The sequence below is a fragment of the Leopardus geoffroyi genome, chromosome A1 (assembly GCF_018350155.1).
Source record: "Leopardus geoffroyi isolate Oge1 chromosome A1, O.geoffroyi_Oge1_pat1.0, whole genome shotgun sequence".
Taxonomy (NCBI): Eukaryota; Metazoa; Chordata; class Mammalia; order Carnivora; family Felidae; genus Leopardus; species Leopardus geoffroyi.
The window spans coordinates 135830833-135848967 of NC_059326.1; the positions used below are offsets into that span (position 1 = coordinate 135830833).

Consider the following 18135-nt stretch of genomic DNA (forward strand, 5'->3'; position numbering starts at 1 on the left):
GCAAATGAATATAGAAGGAATAACAGAATTAGAAAGTTACCATTTGGCAACCGTCATAGTAATGACTGCTTCAGGCAGAATAAGCAGTGGATGTAAAACTAGTGGGTGAAAATCCGATAAATCACATAATCTCACAGCATCTCCCCACAAGATGCTTACTAACCAGAAGGGGGGAAATAATGGCTTTATAGTGGAAAATGAGGGCAGATACCACCCCTTAACCAAATAGTCAATATTCACATGCGAGGAACGGGACAAATCCACATTGCAGGCTAACACAACATTGTTTCAGTAGTAATAGTGCCCCAAATGCATAACCTGAATCGAATTCAGAAACACTAGACATTTCCAATGTAGTATATTATATAACCACCCTGTCCTCCTCAAAAAATGTCAAGGACAAAGAAGCACTGATAAATGTTCCAGATGTTTTCCCCTTCCTTCGCCCTCCCTTACTCCTCATAGCTGTTTCAGATTAAAGGGGACGGAAGTTTAGATATGACAACCAAATGCAATGCGTGATTCTGGACTGGATCCTAGAACACAGGAATTTTTTTTCTTTTGATATAAGGGTATTATTACTAGGATAATTAACAAATCTAAATAAGGGCTGTAGGTTAAACAAGAATATTAGGAGGCACCTGAGTGGCTCAGTCAGTTGAACATCCGACTCTTGGTTTCAGCTCAGGTCATGATCTCAGGGCTTCGTGGATTCAGACCCCTCCATTGGGCTCTGTGCTGGCAGCACAGAGCCTACTTAGGATTCTCTCTCTCTCTCTCTCTCTCTCTCTCTCTCTCTCTGCCCCTCCCTCACTCTCTCTGTCTCTCTCAAATAAACTTTAAAAAAATAGAGTATTAGGTTAATGTCTTAATTTTGATCATTTTACTATGGTTATGACAGAGTTATGTCCCTTTTAATTTTTATTTATTTAAGTTATTTTGAGAGAGAGAACATGGGCAGGGAAAGGGCAGAGAGAGATGGAGAGAGAGGATCTCAAGCAGGCTCCCAGCAATCAGCACAGAGCCCGACAAAGGACTCAAACTCACGAACTGGGATTCCCACCTGAGATCAAGAGTCAGACACTTAAACGACTGAGCTACCCAAGCGCCCGAGTATGTCCCTTTTTAAAAAACACAAACTGAAGTATTTAGAATAATGAGGCCTTATATGCAACTTACTCTTAAATGGCTCAGATATCTATCTGTATCCACATATGTAACTATAAAGAAGACAGAATGTTAAAGCAAATGTGGTAAAGAGTTCTACTTTGGAGAATCTTGAAGATATACAGGATTTCTTTGTACTATTCTTGCAACTTTTCTATACATGTTCAGTTATCTCAGACTAAAAGTTAATAATAAATTAAAAATTAGGTATTAAAGCCATCTATAATCCCAGATACCAAATCAGTTTATCAGTGGCTGACTTTATAATATGTGTATGTTATAATTTAAAGTTACTAAATAGAGGCGCCTGTGGCTCAGTCAGTTAAGCGTCTGACTTCGGCTCGGGTTGTGATCTTGCAGCTCGTGGGTTGGAGCCCTGCGTCGGGCTCTGTGCTAACAGCTCAGAGCCTGGGGCCTATTTATGATTCTGTGTCTCCTAATCTCTCTCTGTTCCTCCCCTGCTCATGCTCTGTCGCTCTCTCTCTAAAAAATAAAGATTTTAAAAAATTAAAAAATAAAGTTACTAAATAAATTCATACTAATAAAAATTGCTTAAAAGATATATGAAAAAACAAATGCCAATGATAAAATAACTTGGAAAACATGGCTCTTACATTGCTTTTTATTTTTTTATGTTTATTTTTTGAGAGAGAAAGAGAGAGCAAGCTGGGGAGGGGCAGATATAAAGGGAGAGAGAGATCCCAAGCAGGCTCCATGCTATCAGGAGAGGGCCTGACACAGGCAGGGCTCGAACCCATGAACCGTAAGATTATGACCTTAGCCAAATCCAAGAGTCAGATGCTTAACCAACTGAGCCACCCAGGCACCCCTAAAAATTTTTGTTGTTGTTTTTGTTTTTTTTTTGAGAGGGAGAGAGAGAGAGGGAACAAATAAGTGAGGGGCACAAGGAAAGACAGAGACAGAGAGGTAGAACTCACCTAATGTGGGATTCAAACCCACCAACCAGGAGATCATGACCTGAGCCAAAGTCAGATGCTTAACAACCGAACCATCCAGGTGCCCTAGAGTTTTTTTATTTTTTAATTTATTTTTAAATTTTTTTTAACATTTATTCATTTTTTTTGAGAGATGGACAGAATGTGAGCAGTAGAGGGATAGAGAGAGGGGGAGACAGAATCTGAAGCAGGCTCCAGGCACAGAGCCCAACATGGGGCTCAAATTCACAAACCATGAGATCATGAGCTGAGCTGAAGTTGGTCACTTAACCGACTGAACCACCCAGGCACCCCAAGTTTTTTTTATATTTTATTTTATTTTATTTATTTTATTTTTTATTTTATTGCCTAGCATTTTTTTTAATTTTATTTTTTTTTAATTTATACCCAAATTAGTTAGCATATAGTGCAACAATGATTTCAGGAGTAGATTCCTTAATGCCCCTTACCCATTTAGCCCATCCCCCCTCCAGTAACCCTCTGTTTGTTCTCTATATTTATGAGTCTCTTCTGTTTTGTCCCCCTCCCTGTTTTTATATTATTTTTGTTTCCCTTCCCTTAGGTTCATCTGTTTTGTCTCTAAAAGTCCTCATATGAGTGAAGTCATATGATATTTGTCTTTGACTAATTTCACTTAGCATAATACCCTCCAGTTCCATCCACGTAGTTGCAAATGGAAATTTTTTTATTTTTATTTTTAACATTTATTTTTGAGAGAGAGAGACAGGAGACAGAGTATGAGTGGGGGAGGAACAGAGAGAGAGGGAGACACAGAATCCAAACCAGGCTCCAGGCCCTGAGCTGTCAGCATAGAGCCTGATGTGGGGCTTGAACCCACCAACTGCAAGATCATGACCTGAGCAGAAGTTGTGCACCTAACTGGCTGAGCCACCCAGGTGCCCCTTTTTATTTTTAATGTTTATTTAATTTTGAGAGGGAGAACACGCCCGTGCAAGCGGAAGAGGGGTAGAGAGAGAGGCGGACAAAGGATCCAAAGTGGACTCTGGGCTGACAGTAGAAAGCCCAATGCGGGGCTTGAACTCATGAAGTATGAGATCGTGACCTGAGTCGAAGTCAGATGCTTAACCGACTGAGCCACACAGGTGCCCCTAAAGTTTTTTTTTTCTTTAAGTTTATTTTGTGAGAGAGAGCGCGTGCAAGCTTGAGCAGAATAGCAGAGCAGGGGTGGATGTGGGGGGCGGGGAGGGGAGGAATTCCAAGCAGCGGGATCTCCAGTCTCACAGTGTAGAGCCTGATGTGAGGCTCGAACTCCCAAACAGTGAGATCATGACCTAAGCCACAATCAAGGGTTGGACGCTTAACAGAATGAGCCACCGAGGTGCCCCTTACATTGCTTTTTAAAATAGAGTTTATAGGGGAACCCGGCTGGCTGGCTCAGTTGGTAGTGACTGCATGCAACTCTTGACCTCAGGGTTGTGAGTTCAAACCCTACTGTGGGCATTAAGCCCAATAAAATATAGTTTATTTATATTATATAAAAAGATAATACTAACAGAAAAATATGGAACAGTGAAGTGGATAAGCAGTAAGAATTTTATAATATTCACAGTTAGCTCACAGAAGGAGAAAAGAAAGCCTAAGCTACATTTAAATTATACACACTTTATGGGGTGCCTGGCTGGCTCCGTCGAAAGAGCATGTAACTCTTGATCTTGTGGTCATGAGTTCAAGCTCCACATTGGGAGTAGAGATTATTTAAATATTAAAACAATAAAAATGTAAGTAAATAAATTATACACACTTTAGAAATTTCCAAAGAAAAAGTACAGAATAAAAATATACAAACCTGTCATATTTTTGGGTCCATGATTCTTCTATATTTTTAAATCTATTCTGATCAAATTCTATTTCCCATTGCAAGGCATTTATTTCCTATAGAAAGAAAATAGGACTTTTCATGGAAAATTACTACAAATAAATCATTTCAGGACATTGTAAATAGCTGAAATAAATCATTTAATCATTTAACAGAAATAGGTTAAAGAGAAACTAATTATCCAAAAAGAGTTTATGACATTTAAAAACATGTACAACATGCCTCTTTAGCACTCAAGAAGAGCTTTGCCAAAGCTTACTTACTATGAGAAAAATTTCACACTGTTTAGCTTCAAAATTTGCTTCTCAGAACCTAGATTCCTCATCGCCCCCACCCCCAACCTATACAGACCCAGAAGCAAAATCCATTCCTGGGAGTGTGAGCCCAGGAAACTCCCATCAAGGGAGGGTTCAGGAGGAACAGAAAAAGACCTACTACTATTTTCGTGACAATGAGGTGGTCAGAAAGAGGCAGGCTCTGCCAAGCAAGCAGAGAAGGAGCAAAAGAAAAGAAAATTTATAGTAAGTGTCAAGCTTCCTACTACCTTAAAATGAGAAAATAAAAGAAATCTTAATTGTTTGCCCATGTAACAATATGTTTTGGGTTATAAGTTCCAAAAGGGACGGGACTGTATAAAAAAGCACAACAAACAGACATCCATTAGTCTTGTGGTTTTTAAAGGAAATGCTATTTGAAAGCTTGGTAGTTTGAACAAGTCTACACTAAAAGTGGCAAATACCTTCTCCAAGGATCTCTTTTGTTCCATAGTTTTTTGAAGCATCACTTGAGTATGACTTGTGGCTTTGCCAAATATTGCCTAAGAAAAATAAAAATCATACCAGTATACATTAAATTTCTCATCACTCCTTTATGCACAGTAAGGTTCACATTTTTATTCTAAGACAGTAGAAATCCAGAGAATTTCCACAGAGACCACCTTTTATGGAGAATTTGATAGTTCAAAAGTCAGCAGATCTTCGCTCGGCTCTCCTGATGAATAGAGTGAATGAATGAATGAACTTTCCACACAAAGACTGGTACATGAACAAATAGAGCAGTGTTACTCATAACAGCCCCAAAGAGGAAACAATGTAAGTGCCCATTAACTGGTGAATGGATACACAAAATGTGGTATATCTACACAATGGAATATTATTAGGCAATAAAAAGGAAGAAAGTACTGACACGTGCTACACCATGCAGGAGCCTCAAAAACATGTTAACTAAAAGAATCCAGACACATGTCGTATCGTTCCATTCATATGAAATAGAAAAGACAAATCCAAAAGACAGTAAGATGACTGGTTGTCTAAGGTTGGGGATGGGGAGGGACTGCTAATGGATTAGAGGTTCCTTCTGGGGAATACTGGGGAAATGTTCTAGAATTAGACTGGTTAGTCTAATTAGAGACGGTTATCCAACTCCAGTATAAGGATAAATTGTATGCTGAAAACAAGTGAAATTTATGGTATATAAATTTTACCTCAGTAAAAGTTTTAAAAAAATCTCCGCCTTCAAAAAAGCTATTTTAAGCACAGACGCTTTTGTTTTAAAAGATAAAACCATACTACCTAAAAATTTAAAAATAACTTCTTACCATGCTTTGAAGAATTTTCAATGCTTCTTCTTTACCCTCAAGTTGTCTCTGAGATGCCTCAAGTTCAGTTTTTAAAATTTCTACCTCCTAAGGAGAGAAGTAAGATTAGTCTACCCATCTGCAAGATGTGCAACCCCAAATGTGGATAGTTTACATGTAAGCTCAGTGTGCACTGACTCTAAGCACTTTGACCTTATAAAAGAGGTTTGAAATTCCTCCACTGTTCATAAGTGGCCCAGGCAGGCTTTACACTGAGACTCTTACTATCCAGTTGTAACTAAAAGTCCAAATCTTTTGCTTTTATCCTTCTAGACCACACAGCTAATAATCTGAAAAAAATCTTTAGAGCACAAAAATAAGCACATGATCATCCACAAAGCTATAGTAGCTATTATCGGTTGAACTGTCCTCCCCACCAAGTAAAGATATGCCCAAATCCTAACTCCTGGTACTATGAATGTGACCTTATTTGGAGACAGGGTTTTTGCAGATATAATCAGGTTAAAATGAGGTCATACTGGATTAAATAGGCCTCAATCCAATGACTGGTGTCCTAAGACGAGGGAAATGTGGGCACAGACACAAAGGGGAGAAGGCCACGTGACAATAGAGGCAGAGACTGGAGTGAAGTGGCTATGAGCCATGGAATGCCAAGATTGTCAGAGGCAACCTCCAGAAGCTAGGAAGAGGCAAAGAAGGATTCTCCTCTAGACCTTCCAGAGGGAACATGGCCAGCTGACATCTTGATTTCAGATTGCTAGCCTCTAGAACTGAGAACAAATCTCTGTTGTTTTAGCCACCTGTTTATGGTGCTTTGTTACAGCAGCCCTAGAAAACGAAAATGGTAGCTTTCACCAGAAGTCACACACACACACACACACACACACACACACACACACACACACACACTAAGATGGGCTTCCTCCTTCCCAAAAGACAGGCACCCCGCATAGAAATTCCTACTGCCAGCAGGGCCTCAGAGCACTTAGAATACTTCCTGGTCTTCTGATTTCAAAGAGGTTAAAATAAGTCAGCTTATTTCAAGCCTCACGCACAGGGAAGACAGATGGAAGGAAGTTTATAACTGTTCTCTCCAGGAGCAGATTAGAGAAGTCATGAAAGATTAGGGGTGAGAGGTGAATTGGAGGGCATGTTTACATAAAAAGCTTTCTTGAGAGATGAGGATAAGAAACAGGAGGCCAGTTGAAAGTTAGGAGCTTTACACTATGGCTCATGCAGAATATGTGGAAAGCCAACATTGCCTTCCATACAATTTTAGCATTACTTAAAATATCCATCAGTGGGCTATATTCTCATGAGAATTTTTTTTTAATGTTTATTTAGTTTTGAGAGAGTGTGTGAGAGGGGCAGAGAGAGGACACACAGAATCCAAACAGGCTCCAGGCTCTGAGCTGTCAGCACAGAGCCGGACGCAGGGCTTGAACTCATGAACTGTGAGATGATGACCTGAGCCGAAGTCAGACACTTAACCGACTGAGCCACCCAAGTGCCTCATGAGAATTTTTATAGAAGCCACAGGACTTACCTCTAAAGTATCATGAAGACGTTGCTTTAATTCGACATTTGACAATTCTGAATTAGAATCTATTAAGGGGGAAAAAAAACCACCTCAATACATTCTTTAACTAGAATACAGCACATCTGTTTATAAAATGTCAAATGCAGCTTTGTGCCAAGAGGAAAGAACTGTAACAAACCAAATAATGGTAAAAATAGGTAGCTTAAAACATTTCACAAATGAAAAGACACATACTTTTGAATAAAAAGACTTTAAAAAAAGGAGTCTCTACTAAACTGTTGTTAACGAATTGGTTAATTATTACATGCAAAACAGTACTTAAAAACATGAATGTTGGTGAGTGAAATAAATTTTGGTGTTTGGCTTAAGTTTGATCAATACAGTGATATGAATATCTAAGAAATAACCTGAATTTAATTTCTTTCCAAGGAGAATGACTAGAAGTCTCTTGTAACTTCAATTATTCTCTCCTTAATGTGATCAATTGACACATTAAACTGAGCTTCCCAGGAGCTTCATTTTCATTGTGGTCTCACTGGCAATAGAAAAACATTAAAGTGGTAAATTACAAGCAAGAAGATTAAGAAGAAGTAAAAGGAAGAAAAGATTTTTTAGAAAGAGTATTTTGAGGGACATTAAAAACTTCTCGAAACAATTTTTTTCTTTGCTGTTCTGAACTTTCACTATGGCGGTTTCCAACGCAAAACCTAAATCTTGGTTTTACTCTGATGACAGGGGCTCCAAGGAGGGACAAGTGACGCTGGTTTGGCAATGACATGTTGCGTTGTAGTAATCCTTGTGGTAGGCAGAGCAAGGGCCCTAAAGATGCCCACATCTTAATCCCCAGAACCTGGACAGACATGGCAAAAGGGACTTTTCGGTGTAATTAAATTAAGGACTGGATTAAATTAACTACCTGGATTATCCAGGTGACCCCACTGTACTCACAAGGGTCCTTATAAGTGAAACAGGGAGGCAGGAGAGTCAGTGTCAGGGTGAAGCAGTATGAGAAAGACTTGAACAGCCATTGCTGCCTTTGAAGATGGAGGATGGCGGCCATGGGCCAAGGAATGCAGGCGAGCTCTAGAAGCTGGAAAAGGCACAGGAATGGATTCTCCCCTAGAGTCTCCAGAAGGAATGCAGCCTTGCCAACAACTTGGTTTTAGCCCAGTAAAACCCATTTTGGACTTCTGACCTATAAAACTGTAAGATAATAAATTTGTGTTAAAATTTTTAAGGCATTAAATTTGTGGTGACTTGGAAATGACCTATTAGCAATAAGAAATCAATACAATATCCTTACCTAGGACCAGGCTAATTTGAGATAAAAGTCTGTAACCTAACAACACAGGAGCTCATACTTTTACTGTTACATATTTATATCCCAGTGGTTTCCTCATATTTTTATAAAGGTTAGCATCATGTACTGTTTTCAACATCTTGCTTGCAAAGCAGAACCCATCCTCTATACGTGATGAGGAATTAAAAGAATAATATATAAATAATCCCATGCTAATTTCAAGAAGGATTCTGAAAGATGGTGATAAAATCCCCATCTGCTACATGCTTTTGGCAAATCTAAAACCATGTTTCTTACATTATTTTCATGTTGTTCTAATTTGTGTCTGTTCCACTCTAGTGGGGGAAGTTTTACAACATGGATTACAAAAGATTCAGCCAGATAAAAGCTGTGCCACCATGTAGGCATGGAGTCACCCCTGGACTCCCAACCATTTTGGAGTTGTAATATTCTATCACAATGTGATTCTGAATTTTGTTCTTTCCTTAATAAATGGCATAATTGATTTTGGGTTATGATAAATTATGATTCATTTTTTGAGGGGCACCTGGCTGGCTCAGTCAATGGAGTATGCAACGCTTGATTGCAGGGTTAGGAGTTCAAGCCCCACATTGGGTATAAAAGTTACTTTTTAAAAAGATTAATTTTTAGAGGGAGGATTTCATGACATTCCTAAAATAACCAGAAGCATACATGTTCTGCCTGGAATACTCCTTCCCCAGATAAGTACCAGGCTTGGGCATCAGTTCACTCCAGTGTTCAAAAGCCACCTCCTTAGAGAGGTGACCCTGGCCTGACCCTTGCCTGAAATAGCATGCCCCGACCCCTCCAGATACTCACTATGCCTGCACTTAACTACTGGGAGATTTATTTTTTCTCTCCTCTACTAGAATGTGAACTGTCACATGGAGACTATTTTGTTCACTAATGTTGTTCCCAGAGCTTAGAACTGCCCCTGGCACCTAACAGGTGCCAAATAAATACTTGAATAAGAAAAAAATACTTGAATAAGAAAAAAAAAAAAAAAGATAACGCACACCACTAAATCACACACCCACAAAAGCAAGGTAGGTAATCACTGATATCACTAACATATCTGTATTAATGCAGAATAACTACTGTAGTTCACAATTTGTGCAATACTTGGAAATGAAAACATGAGTTACTTTTGTACTATCACCTATCCCAAGAGGTGAATAAAGATGAATTCTCAAAATCCACTACAGTGACCTATTGTCATGTGTTGCACGGGTGAAGGCACTGATGAAATCCACAGGGGAGAAGAAGGAGGGAGAGGGATCGAGGCATTCTTACCAGTGCTACTTTGTTGTCTGTGGTGAGAAGTGCTGGACTCTTCAGGGTGTGTATCTTGGGAGCTCTTACGCCTGGAATACTGAAAAATGGCACCACTTCTTTCTTCCCTCGTTCCTGGAAAGGGGGGAGGGCTAAACTTCTTTCCATCCGATCTTTTTCTAGATGTAGACAGATGTGAAACTTGCACTTCATAAATGCTGCTGGGCCTTCTCCCGAGGCCATACCCTAAGTCGCCTTCTGCCATGTCATCGTCCTCGGTTTCCCAGGTCGGCACCTCTGCCTCACTCGGCGGCCTCACCACCCTGCTCATCAGCCAGATGCCGTATTTAACATAAGGAAAAACAGGGTATCTGTGGTTAAGAGAAACAATTTAAAAACCATCAGTATAATAAAGTTGGGGTTTCGAGGGGAGAAAAGTTTCTTTCTCTATTATACAGGCACGACTATCCCAGTGATGCATCAGCACACAAACGTTTCTTGCAATCCGGTTCAAGATGTTTAACATTTAAGGACTTTTTAGGTAGGAAATGATCAGCCTCTTATTTCAAAGACTGCAGTGAATTGTAAGGAAGCAGGAAAACCTTTTACTGAATCCAGTAATCTACTGATCAGGATAAAGCAAATCAGACTTTGCCAAGGAAAGAGAAAGGGTTTGGTTTTCACCAGCCTAGGAGCTACATGAAATTCAGGGAATCCCTGCAAAACGGAACTTGGAGGGAATACATAGAGCACCCTGCCCCTGTCCCTTCATGGCCTTGCGTGCACTTCAGGTGCTCATGGCTCTTATAGCCTGTCCTGTAGCCCTCTGTACTACGGGAACATCTTCTGTTTTTTCTGCAGACACAGCAGGGTTTTTGTACCTAAGATGATGATAGGTGGGAAGGAAGGAAGTACCCCCTCTCTTTCTTTATCAGACTGTGTGTTCAAGGCCCTCCACTGTTTTCACAACACAGCATAGAAGTCAAAGTCCTTTTGATGGCTCGCCTCTGACTGCATGCCCTCCTAGGCTGGCCACCCTGGCTGGCTTCCCCAGCGTTTCTGGCACAGAGCTGGGGTTCCCTCTGGCTGGAACACTCTTCCCCAGACAGTTGCTCAACTGGTTCCTCACCTCCTATGGGTCTTTCCTTCAGTGACACCTCAGTGACTGATACCAGATCTGAAATTGCAAACTCCTCCTCCTCCTGCTTCCCTGATTTATTTTTCCCCTAGCACTTAGGGCCTTCTAACATACCCCTCTATATTTTACTCATTTTTCAAGTCACACCACTGGAAGGCAGGAGGTAGTACAGAAGTGGGAGCCTAGCAAAGCCAAAGGTGATTCTGCCCTGCCTATGATGCCTCTCAATAGGCCGAGCGACCTAAAACTTTTCCTCTGCCAGAGCCCAAACCTGCTCAAGATGGCCCAAAGTGGAAAGTAAGGTCCATAAGAGTAGAAAATTTTGTCTTTGGGATCATCACTGCATTCCCAATGCTGAAAACAGTATCTGAGACATAATCAGAGCTCAATAAATACTTTTTTAAATAAGGTGAATGAAGGAATAAACAAATTCCCTTCCTGTAGGGCAGAAAAATAGTCACCTCGGCAAGACTCCAACCTGAATACTGGGAAGCTAACTGCCTGCCCTTCTTCCCAGAAGAAAACATTCCAGATAAAAATGCCTTACAGAGAAATTACCACCACTGAGCCCTCCCCATGTGAAGACGAAGGACCACTGTAGGCACCTACCTGTTGGCTGCAGAGCACCTTAAATGCTCAGCCTTGTTCTCTTATACACAGTAGTACAGGAAGAACTTTCACCACCAGGCATTTCAGAATAGCTGTTTTGCTGTAGTTGTTTAGAAATATCTCATCCTTTTCTCAAGATTCATTTTTTTATTGTTTTTTTTTTTTTCATCTTTATTTTTGAGAGAGAGACAGAGCATGAGTTGGGAAGGGACAGAGAGAGAGGGAGACAAAGAATCTGAAGCAGGCTCCAGGTTCTGGGCTGTCAGCACAGAGCCCTGACACAGGGCTCGAACTCACGAATTGTGAGATCATGACCTGAGCCGAAGTCAGACACTTAACAGACTCAGCCACCCAGGTGCCCCAAGATTCATTAAAAAAAATAAATAAATACATAAATACGTACATACATACATCTGACATCTCTTCTAAATATATCCTGCTATTTAAATAATTGCTTATCAGGACTTTAAAAAAATAATTAAAACTTAAACTTGCATTTTTTAGTGAGATGTTTCTCTTATTCTTCCACTATTAAAACGACACAAATGGGGCACCTTGGTGGCTCAGTCATTTAAGCCTCCAACTCTTGATTTTGGCTCACGGTTTGTGAGATTGAGCCCTGCATCAGGCTCTGTGCTGACAGTGTGGAGCCTGCTTGGGATTCTTTCTCCCTCTCTCTCTGCCCCTTCCATGTGCTCTCATGAGCTCTCTCTCAAAACAAACAAACAAATAAACAAACTTAACCACCCCCCTCCCCCTACACACACATAGTTGAAGAGGTTTCTGTTGTTTTTAGGGTTTAAAGTACCATATTCTTTCAGTATTTGAAAGCCAAGGCCCTTAAAGATTCGAAGACATAACATCATAAAAGAAGGTAAATGGATAGAAAGACATTCAACATCAGTAGCTGTCAGGGGATTGTAGATTTAAACTACAATGACAATCTGTTACATACCAGTGTCAATTCTAAGTATTGCTGCGGATATAGACATACATAGTAGGCAGGAGTATAAAATGGTACAGCCACCGTGGAAAATTTTGGTAGTTTCTTTTAAACAAGTGATCCAGCAATTGTATTTTTGGTATTTACCCAAGGGAAATGAAAACATATGTTCACACAAAGATATGGATGACTGTTCACAGCATTATTCAAATGGGCTCCAAACTGGAAACAACCCAGATGTACAACAGAAAAACAAATTGTTAAGTCGATACAACAGAATATATTCAGCAATAATGAATTTCTAATACATGTAACAACGTGGATGAGTCTGAGAGACATTATGCTAACACAGGAAGCCCATCTTCTGTGAAATCCTGGCGAAACTAATATATAACGGGCAACAGATCAGTGGTTGCCTAGGGTGGAAGGCTGACTGCAGAGTGCAGGAAGGAACTTTTGGGAGGTGGTAGAAAAGTCTTGGTTTTGACTTGTTTTTTTTTTGTGTTTAAACACAAAAAATAAGGGACCTTTAACTGCATTAGGGGACAAGATGAGAAATGTGTTGATCAATTGTATCCTCCTAGATAAGCAAATTATTAAACTGGCTGCTCTAAATCAGCAAGAATTTCTTTTTCAGTGATATAATAATAGCACTTGTTGCTTCTTTTCTGTGTGCTAGGCACTATTTTAATGTTTTTCTTAGATTATTCCATTTAATCCTCACCTTTCGAGACAATAGTGTTATTAAATATAGACAATTAGCTAACGAGAGGTTGAACCAGATTCTGAATCCTGACTTCTAATGTCAGAGACACTGTGACACTCTTAGCTACTGCTTTCTGTCACTGGAAGAATCTGAATGAGCGTTACATCAGAATAAACCACGTTTCTATCATTTATGACATCAAACAGTACTAAAAGTAAAAATCTTTTTTCCCCCAAATTTTTATAAAATCATCTTTGTTCCTTTACAAGTTTATTTCCTAAATAAGTAAGTTTTTCTATTTCTATTCATCAAGATAGACAGGAAATAATCCCTAAGGAGCTATGTTTTACCTCTAATGCAAACTCCTGCTTATAAATGCACTCTCACACCTTTGTTAAGGAGGGTATGCTCAGGGCTAGGCAGCCAGCAGTGGAGAAAATGGAATTGGTCAACACAAAGGAAAAAAGTAGTAAGAGGAAAGAGTAAGCAATCACAGGATTAGCTAAGAATATATGTGTAATTTTTTGGAAAGGTCATCTGAGCTTTATTGTACATCAATAGTCCATCCTGGAGCCTGCGTCTTAGCATTCCTGGGGATGGTGGTCCTGGGGCCAGCCCCAACCCCAAACCCAAATGCCCCAGCCCTGCCCAGCTCCCAATCCAGTGCTGGGTTAGCATGCTTTGGGAGTAGGGAGGGGTGGGGTGACCAGAATTCTTGTCCACAAAGCCCAGGTGGGGCTCGGTCCTGGGACCCTGGGCTCCTAGGAGGTGGGACAGGGTGGGCTCTTGGGATGGGAGAGCCCCCAATCCTCTGGAGCCCAGATCCTGGCCTACACAGGGGCCCAGCCTGCTGAGTGGGGCCTGGCCTGGCAGATTCTACAGGGTGTCTGTTGGAGCAGCCGTGGATGAGAGCATGGCACTCACTCCAGCTCATTCTCCCGTGCAGGCCTGTCTCATCTACTTGCCTGGGGTCACAGCCCCCATGGCTGTCTCTGCCCAGCAGCATGTGTTGCAGGCATCACCTGGGCCTTGGGTAGCAGCAGGCTCTGGTGGCTGGGCTGCGTGGCTAAGAAAATTTTTAATGTGCCACATAAATTCAGGTATCATGGTCTGGTCTTTCTAGCCTTTCTGCTATTCACAGTTAACATAATGAGCTTTCCCATGATCCAATACTCTTACTGTTTTAAAAAATGTAACTTTGGGAACTGGTGGCTGTATACTCTCCCCTTTTTTATATACTTAACATTAATAAACCAAACGACTTTCAGAACACATTTCTTCTAAGAAAGGGAAAATGTCAGAAGTTACTAATGTTCCACTCAGCCAGTTTTAAATATATTCAACGTTGACAACCAGGGAGGCCCAGCAGGATGTGTGACAGAGAAGGCTCTGACTCAGGAGGTCTGAGTTCAAATTTCACTTCACCACGTGCTGCTCTGTGATCTCGGGCAAGTCATTTAACTTCTCAGAGCGCGTTTTCCAATCTCCAAAATGAGTTTAAGCATTACTACTTTATAGGGTTATTTTGGGAACTGTTGATATATTTCAAGTCAATGTTTATTGAATTAGAGTTTGGGAGTATTAGTCCCATTGTTAAATGGGAGGATTGGACAAGATGTTTTGGTTCTTTAGGACTCTAAAATTATGGTTCTGGATCATCTTTTCCCAGTGTGTGCCCCATGGGACACTAGTTCTTTGGACTATTAAGTGTTGCTAGGAATAAAAGGGTCCTTCTGGTTTTATTTTTCTACGCTAGTAAAAGCTATGCATGCCTGGCCCAAAATTACACAGGTAGTGGAAGAGCCAGAACTAGAAGCCATATCTCTGGCTCCTGGCCTGGTGTTCTGGTCGCTTGGGAAAGGCCACAGGATGAACCAATTACAGACAGTGGGCAATCTTCCTACTTCTGCACTAAAACAACTCTCTGAAAAGGGACCACTGACTTCCTAATTGCTAAATCCAAGATCTAGTCTTGCTCCTGGGTCTCCTCCACCTGTGCAGAAGCTGTGACACTACTGATCTGCCACGCCCAGGCCCCTGGTTGACCTTAGCTCCTCAAACCCTACAGGAATGAGGAGCCACCCCATGTCTGCCTGCTCAGGCTCCTTTTCCTCTTTCTGTCCTGCTCTGTATGTTTGGCTTCCACTATTAAACACACTTATACATTTCCAGCTGGATATCCTGCCAGCAATTCAAACACAGCTGTTCAGGGGCGCCTGGGTGGCTCAGTCGATTAAGCGTCTGACTTCAGCTCAGGTCACGATCTCGCAGTCCGTGAGTTCGAGCCCCGCGTCGGGCTCTGTGCTGACCGCTCTGAGCCTGGAGCCTGTTTCAGATTCTGTGTCTCCCTCTCTCTCTGACCCTCCCCCATTCATGCTCTGTCTCTCTCTGTCTCAAAAATAAATAAACGTTAAAAAAAATTAAAAAATTAAAAAATAAAAAAACCCACAGCTGTTCAAAAACAAACTCACTGCCCTCCCACTCCCACCCTAGATCTATCTCATCCTGAGTCCTCTATTTCTGCAAACGTTTCAACCATGCTCCAAAACACCCAGGTCCAAAACTTTGGGATTTCTCTTTTCCTTGATCCCTTCAGATGCCAAGATGTCTAGGTGCACAAAATCTCCTGAAACCATATCCTTTGGATATTAACTTCACAGCCCTGGCTGGATTTCTTATTACCTCTTCCAGGTGAAACCAATAGTCCCCAAGCCATCCTATACACTGCTGCTCCAAGCACAGATCCAGACATGCCCCCCTCTTGCCCTAAAACATTCCATGGCTCCCATGGCATATATAATTAAAGTGTCACCCTGTTATCTACAACAAGACTCATTTTTACTTCAGTGTCAGCTGTCACTGCTTCCTGGACATGTTCTGTGCTTCCATTAAGAAGGACTGCACCGGGGTGCCTGGGTGGCTCAGTCAGTCAAGCGTCCGACTTCAGCTTGGGTCATGATCTCTCTGTTTGTGGGTTTGGGCCCCACATTGGGCCCTGTGTTGACAGCTTAGAACCTGGAGCCTGCTTCAGATTCTGTGTCTCCTTCTCTCTCTGCCCCTTCCCAGCTTGCACTCTGTCTCTGTCTCTCTCAAAAACAAGTAAACATTAAAAAAAAAGGACTGCACCTGTGCCCAGGCCTCCTCAGGGCAATCAGTCACCTTCAAGTCTGCTGGTGCTCATCTCCACGCCAGGAACGCTGACTCCTCTGTAGTCCCCCGCAGCTCATGACAGCCACTCCCCCCAGCAGCCCTCCTGACACCCCTGAGCCAGACGGGATCTCTGAGCTTTCCTAGCTCTGTGTTGTACCTTTTAATTTTTTTTAAGTTTTTATTTATTTAAGTAATCTACACACACAACACGGGTCTTGAACTCATGACCGCTCTCACAGAAGACCCAGGCAGGCATCCCTGTACCTTTTTAATAGTCCTTTTTCCTGACATGTGTATTGCACACGTCCCTACAGTAGCTCGATGTATCGTTAACTCACTGACCTGTCCAAAGAACGGTGATAGACCGAAATGAAGAAACAGACTCTTGCCCAGAAATCTTGGACTAGAAACATCCACACCCACTAGCCTGACACTTGCCCTAGCAAACACAATGGTCAAACAGACACCCAATTCCTGTCAGGCTTGGCAAAGAGGAACTAACTTGAGCCCTCCCTGGTGAACAATGGCCTGCTACACAACACTGTAGCATTATGTTTTTAAACTTTTTATGAAAATAATTTTAGATTTACAGTAAGTTGCAAAGATAGTGCAGAGCTCCTGTATACCCTTTGCTCACACTCCTCTAATGTTAACATTTACCAAAATTAATAAGTTAATATTGACACATGGAATTAACTAAACCACAGACTTTATTGGGATTTCCGCAGTCATTTCTACTGATGTCCTTTTTCTGGTGCAGGACACGTATTTTTAAGGCTCAATACTAATAGGAAAAAATAATAAAGGAGGAGAGGGAAAAGGCAGAAACAGATTCTTTCAAATCTATTCCTTTTTTTTTTTTTTTTTAACGAGAGACGAGACCATTAAACTGGCGTTTAGGGGAAAAAAAGCAGCCAGTGTGCCAACTTGTCCACAACCTGCCGGGTTTGCACGAATCTGCGCAGCCCGGGTCCCGGGTCCTCCCCACCCGCCGTTGCCACCAGCCCTGCCTGACCACGCGCCCCCGCAATGCCCGTCGCGGGGACTGGACAAGGGGACCGGACCAGGGAATCCCGCCGGGCGCCCAAGACCCCCACCGCCCTCGCACCCCACCTGGCGCGCTCACCTGGCGCCGAGCCTCCCCGCCGCGCGCGTCGCCGCCCTCCAGCCACGTGACCACGCGCGCCGCCGGGACCGGAAGGAGGGGCGAGGCCGCCAGGAGCCGGGCCCGCTGGTCTGGTCAGCTGCCTGCGTGAGCTGGTGGGTTGGCGCGGGAGATGTTAGCTCCGTCCGCTGCAGAGCCCGGGGTTTGCCCCCTACGAGCCACCGAATTAGAAATGTTAGCGCGGAGACCGAGAGACACAACAAGACCGCGGGCGCTCAGTAAAGGTGAAAATGAGATGGTGCAAACATGAAGTGTGTAGGGGGTAAGGGACAGAGGGATCCGAGCTGAATCAGTTCAGCGGCGCAGGTGGACCCGGAAAGTAGGCTAAGAACCGAGGAGGGATTTAAGGGCGAGAGGAACTTCTGGGGCAGAGGCGTGGCTGTGGGAAGGAACAAGAGGGGGGCGGAAAGAGCTGCCACTGGGAACTGATTCCGTGGATTTCTAGAGGTGGGCCCTGCCCTCCATCCCCCATCCCCCACCCTCCAGAACGTTCAGAGTCAGTAATGATGAGGGAGCGTGTGGCAAGCTAACGGCTATAACAGCGCACACACATACCCTCACACACCCTCCAAGGTGGGATATGTGTGATACTCCTCAGATGCCCATGGCTACCCAAGACCAAAGGAAAGGAAAGCAAATGGTTGACTGATAGAGATCACAGTCATGCAGGACAGGAACCTCCTTCATTTTACAGATAACTTAGTAAACTGCAAGGAAAACACAATCTTATCCAT

At 42.3% G+C, this 18135-nt stretch overlaps 2 protein-coding genes across 8 annotated transcripts in view; one reads left to right on the plus strand and one right to left on the minus strand.

Annotated features, from left to right (window-relative positions):
* The window catches only part of CDK7 (cyclin dependent kinase 7), a 62496-nt gene extending 52879 nt beyond the window's left edge, over positions 1–9617 (plus strand). For 3 of the 4 annotated variants that reach the window (XM_045446268.1, XM_045446225.1, XM_045446232.1), the window contains one exon: positions 8737–9617. In XM_045446268.1, the coding sequence (XP_045302224.1) occupies positions 8737–8801 (65 nt within the window). In that variant the 3' untranslated portion in view covers positions 8802–9617. Of the gene's footprint in view, positions 1–7526; positions 7755–8736 lie in introns of those variants that run through there. The other variant, XM_045446260.1, reaches the window with a different exon arrangement.
* CCDC125 (coiled-coil domain containing 125) overlaps positions 1–17749 on the minus strand; it is a 31139-nt gene extending 13390 nt beyond the window's left edge. Inside the window, exons 1-6 of one of the 4 annotated variants that reach the window (XM_045446183.1) lie at positions 17363–17749; positions 9712–10061; positions 7104–7162; positions 5558–5644; positions 4700–4777; positions 3931–4016 (exon numbers count right to left, since the gene is read on the minus strand). In XM_045446183.1, the coding sequence (XP_045302139.1) occupies positions 3931–4016; positions 4700–4777; positions 5558–5644; positions 7104–7162; positions 9712–10021 (620 nt within the window). In that variant the 5' untranslated portion in view covers positions 10022–10061; positions 17363–17749. Of the gene's footprint in view, positions 1–3930; positions 4017–4699; positions 4778–5557; positions 5645–7103; positions 7163–8045; positions 8405–9711; positions 10062–11437; positions 11619–17362 lie in introns of those variants that run through there. The other 3 variants (XM_045446191.1, XM_045446202.1, XM_045446213.1) reach the window with 3 other exon arrangements.
* Positions 17750–18135: the final 386 nt, after the last annotated feature.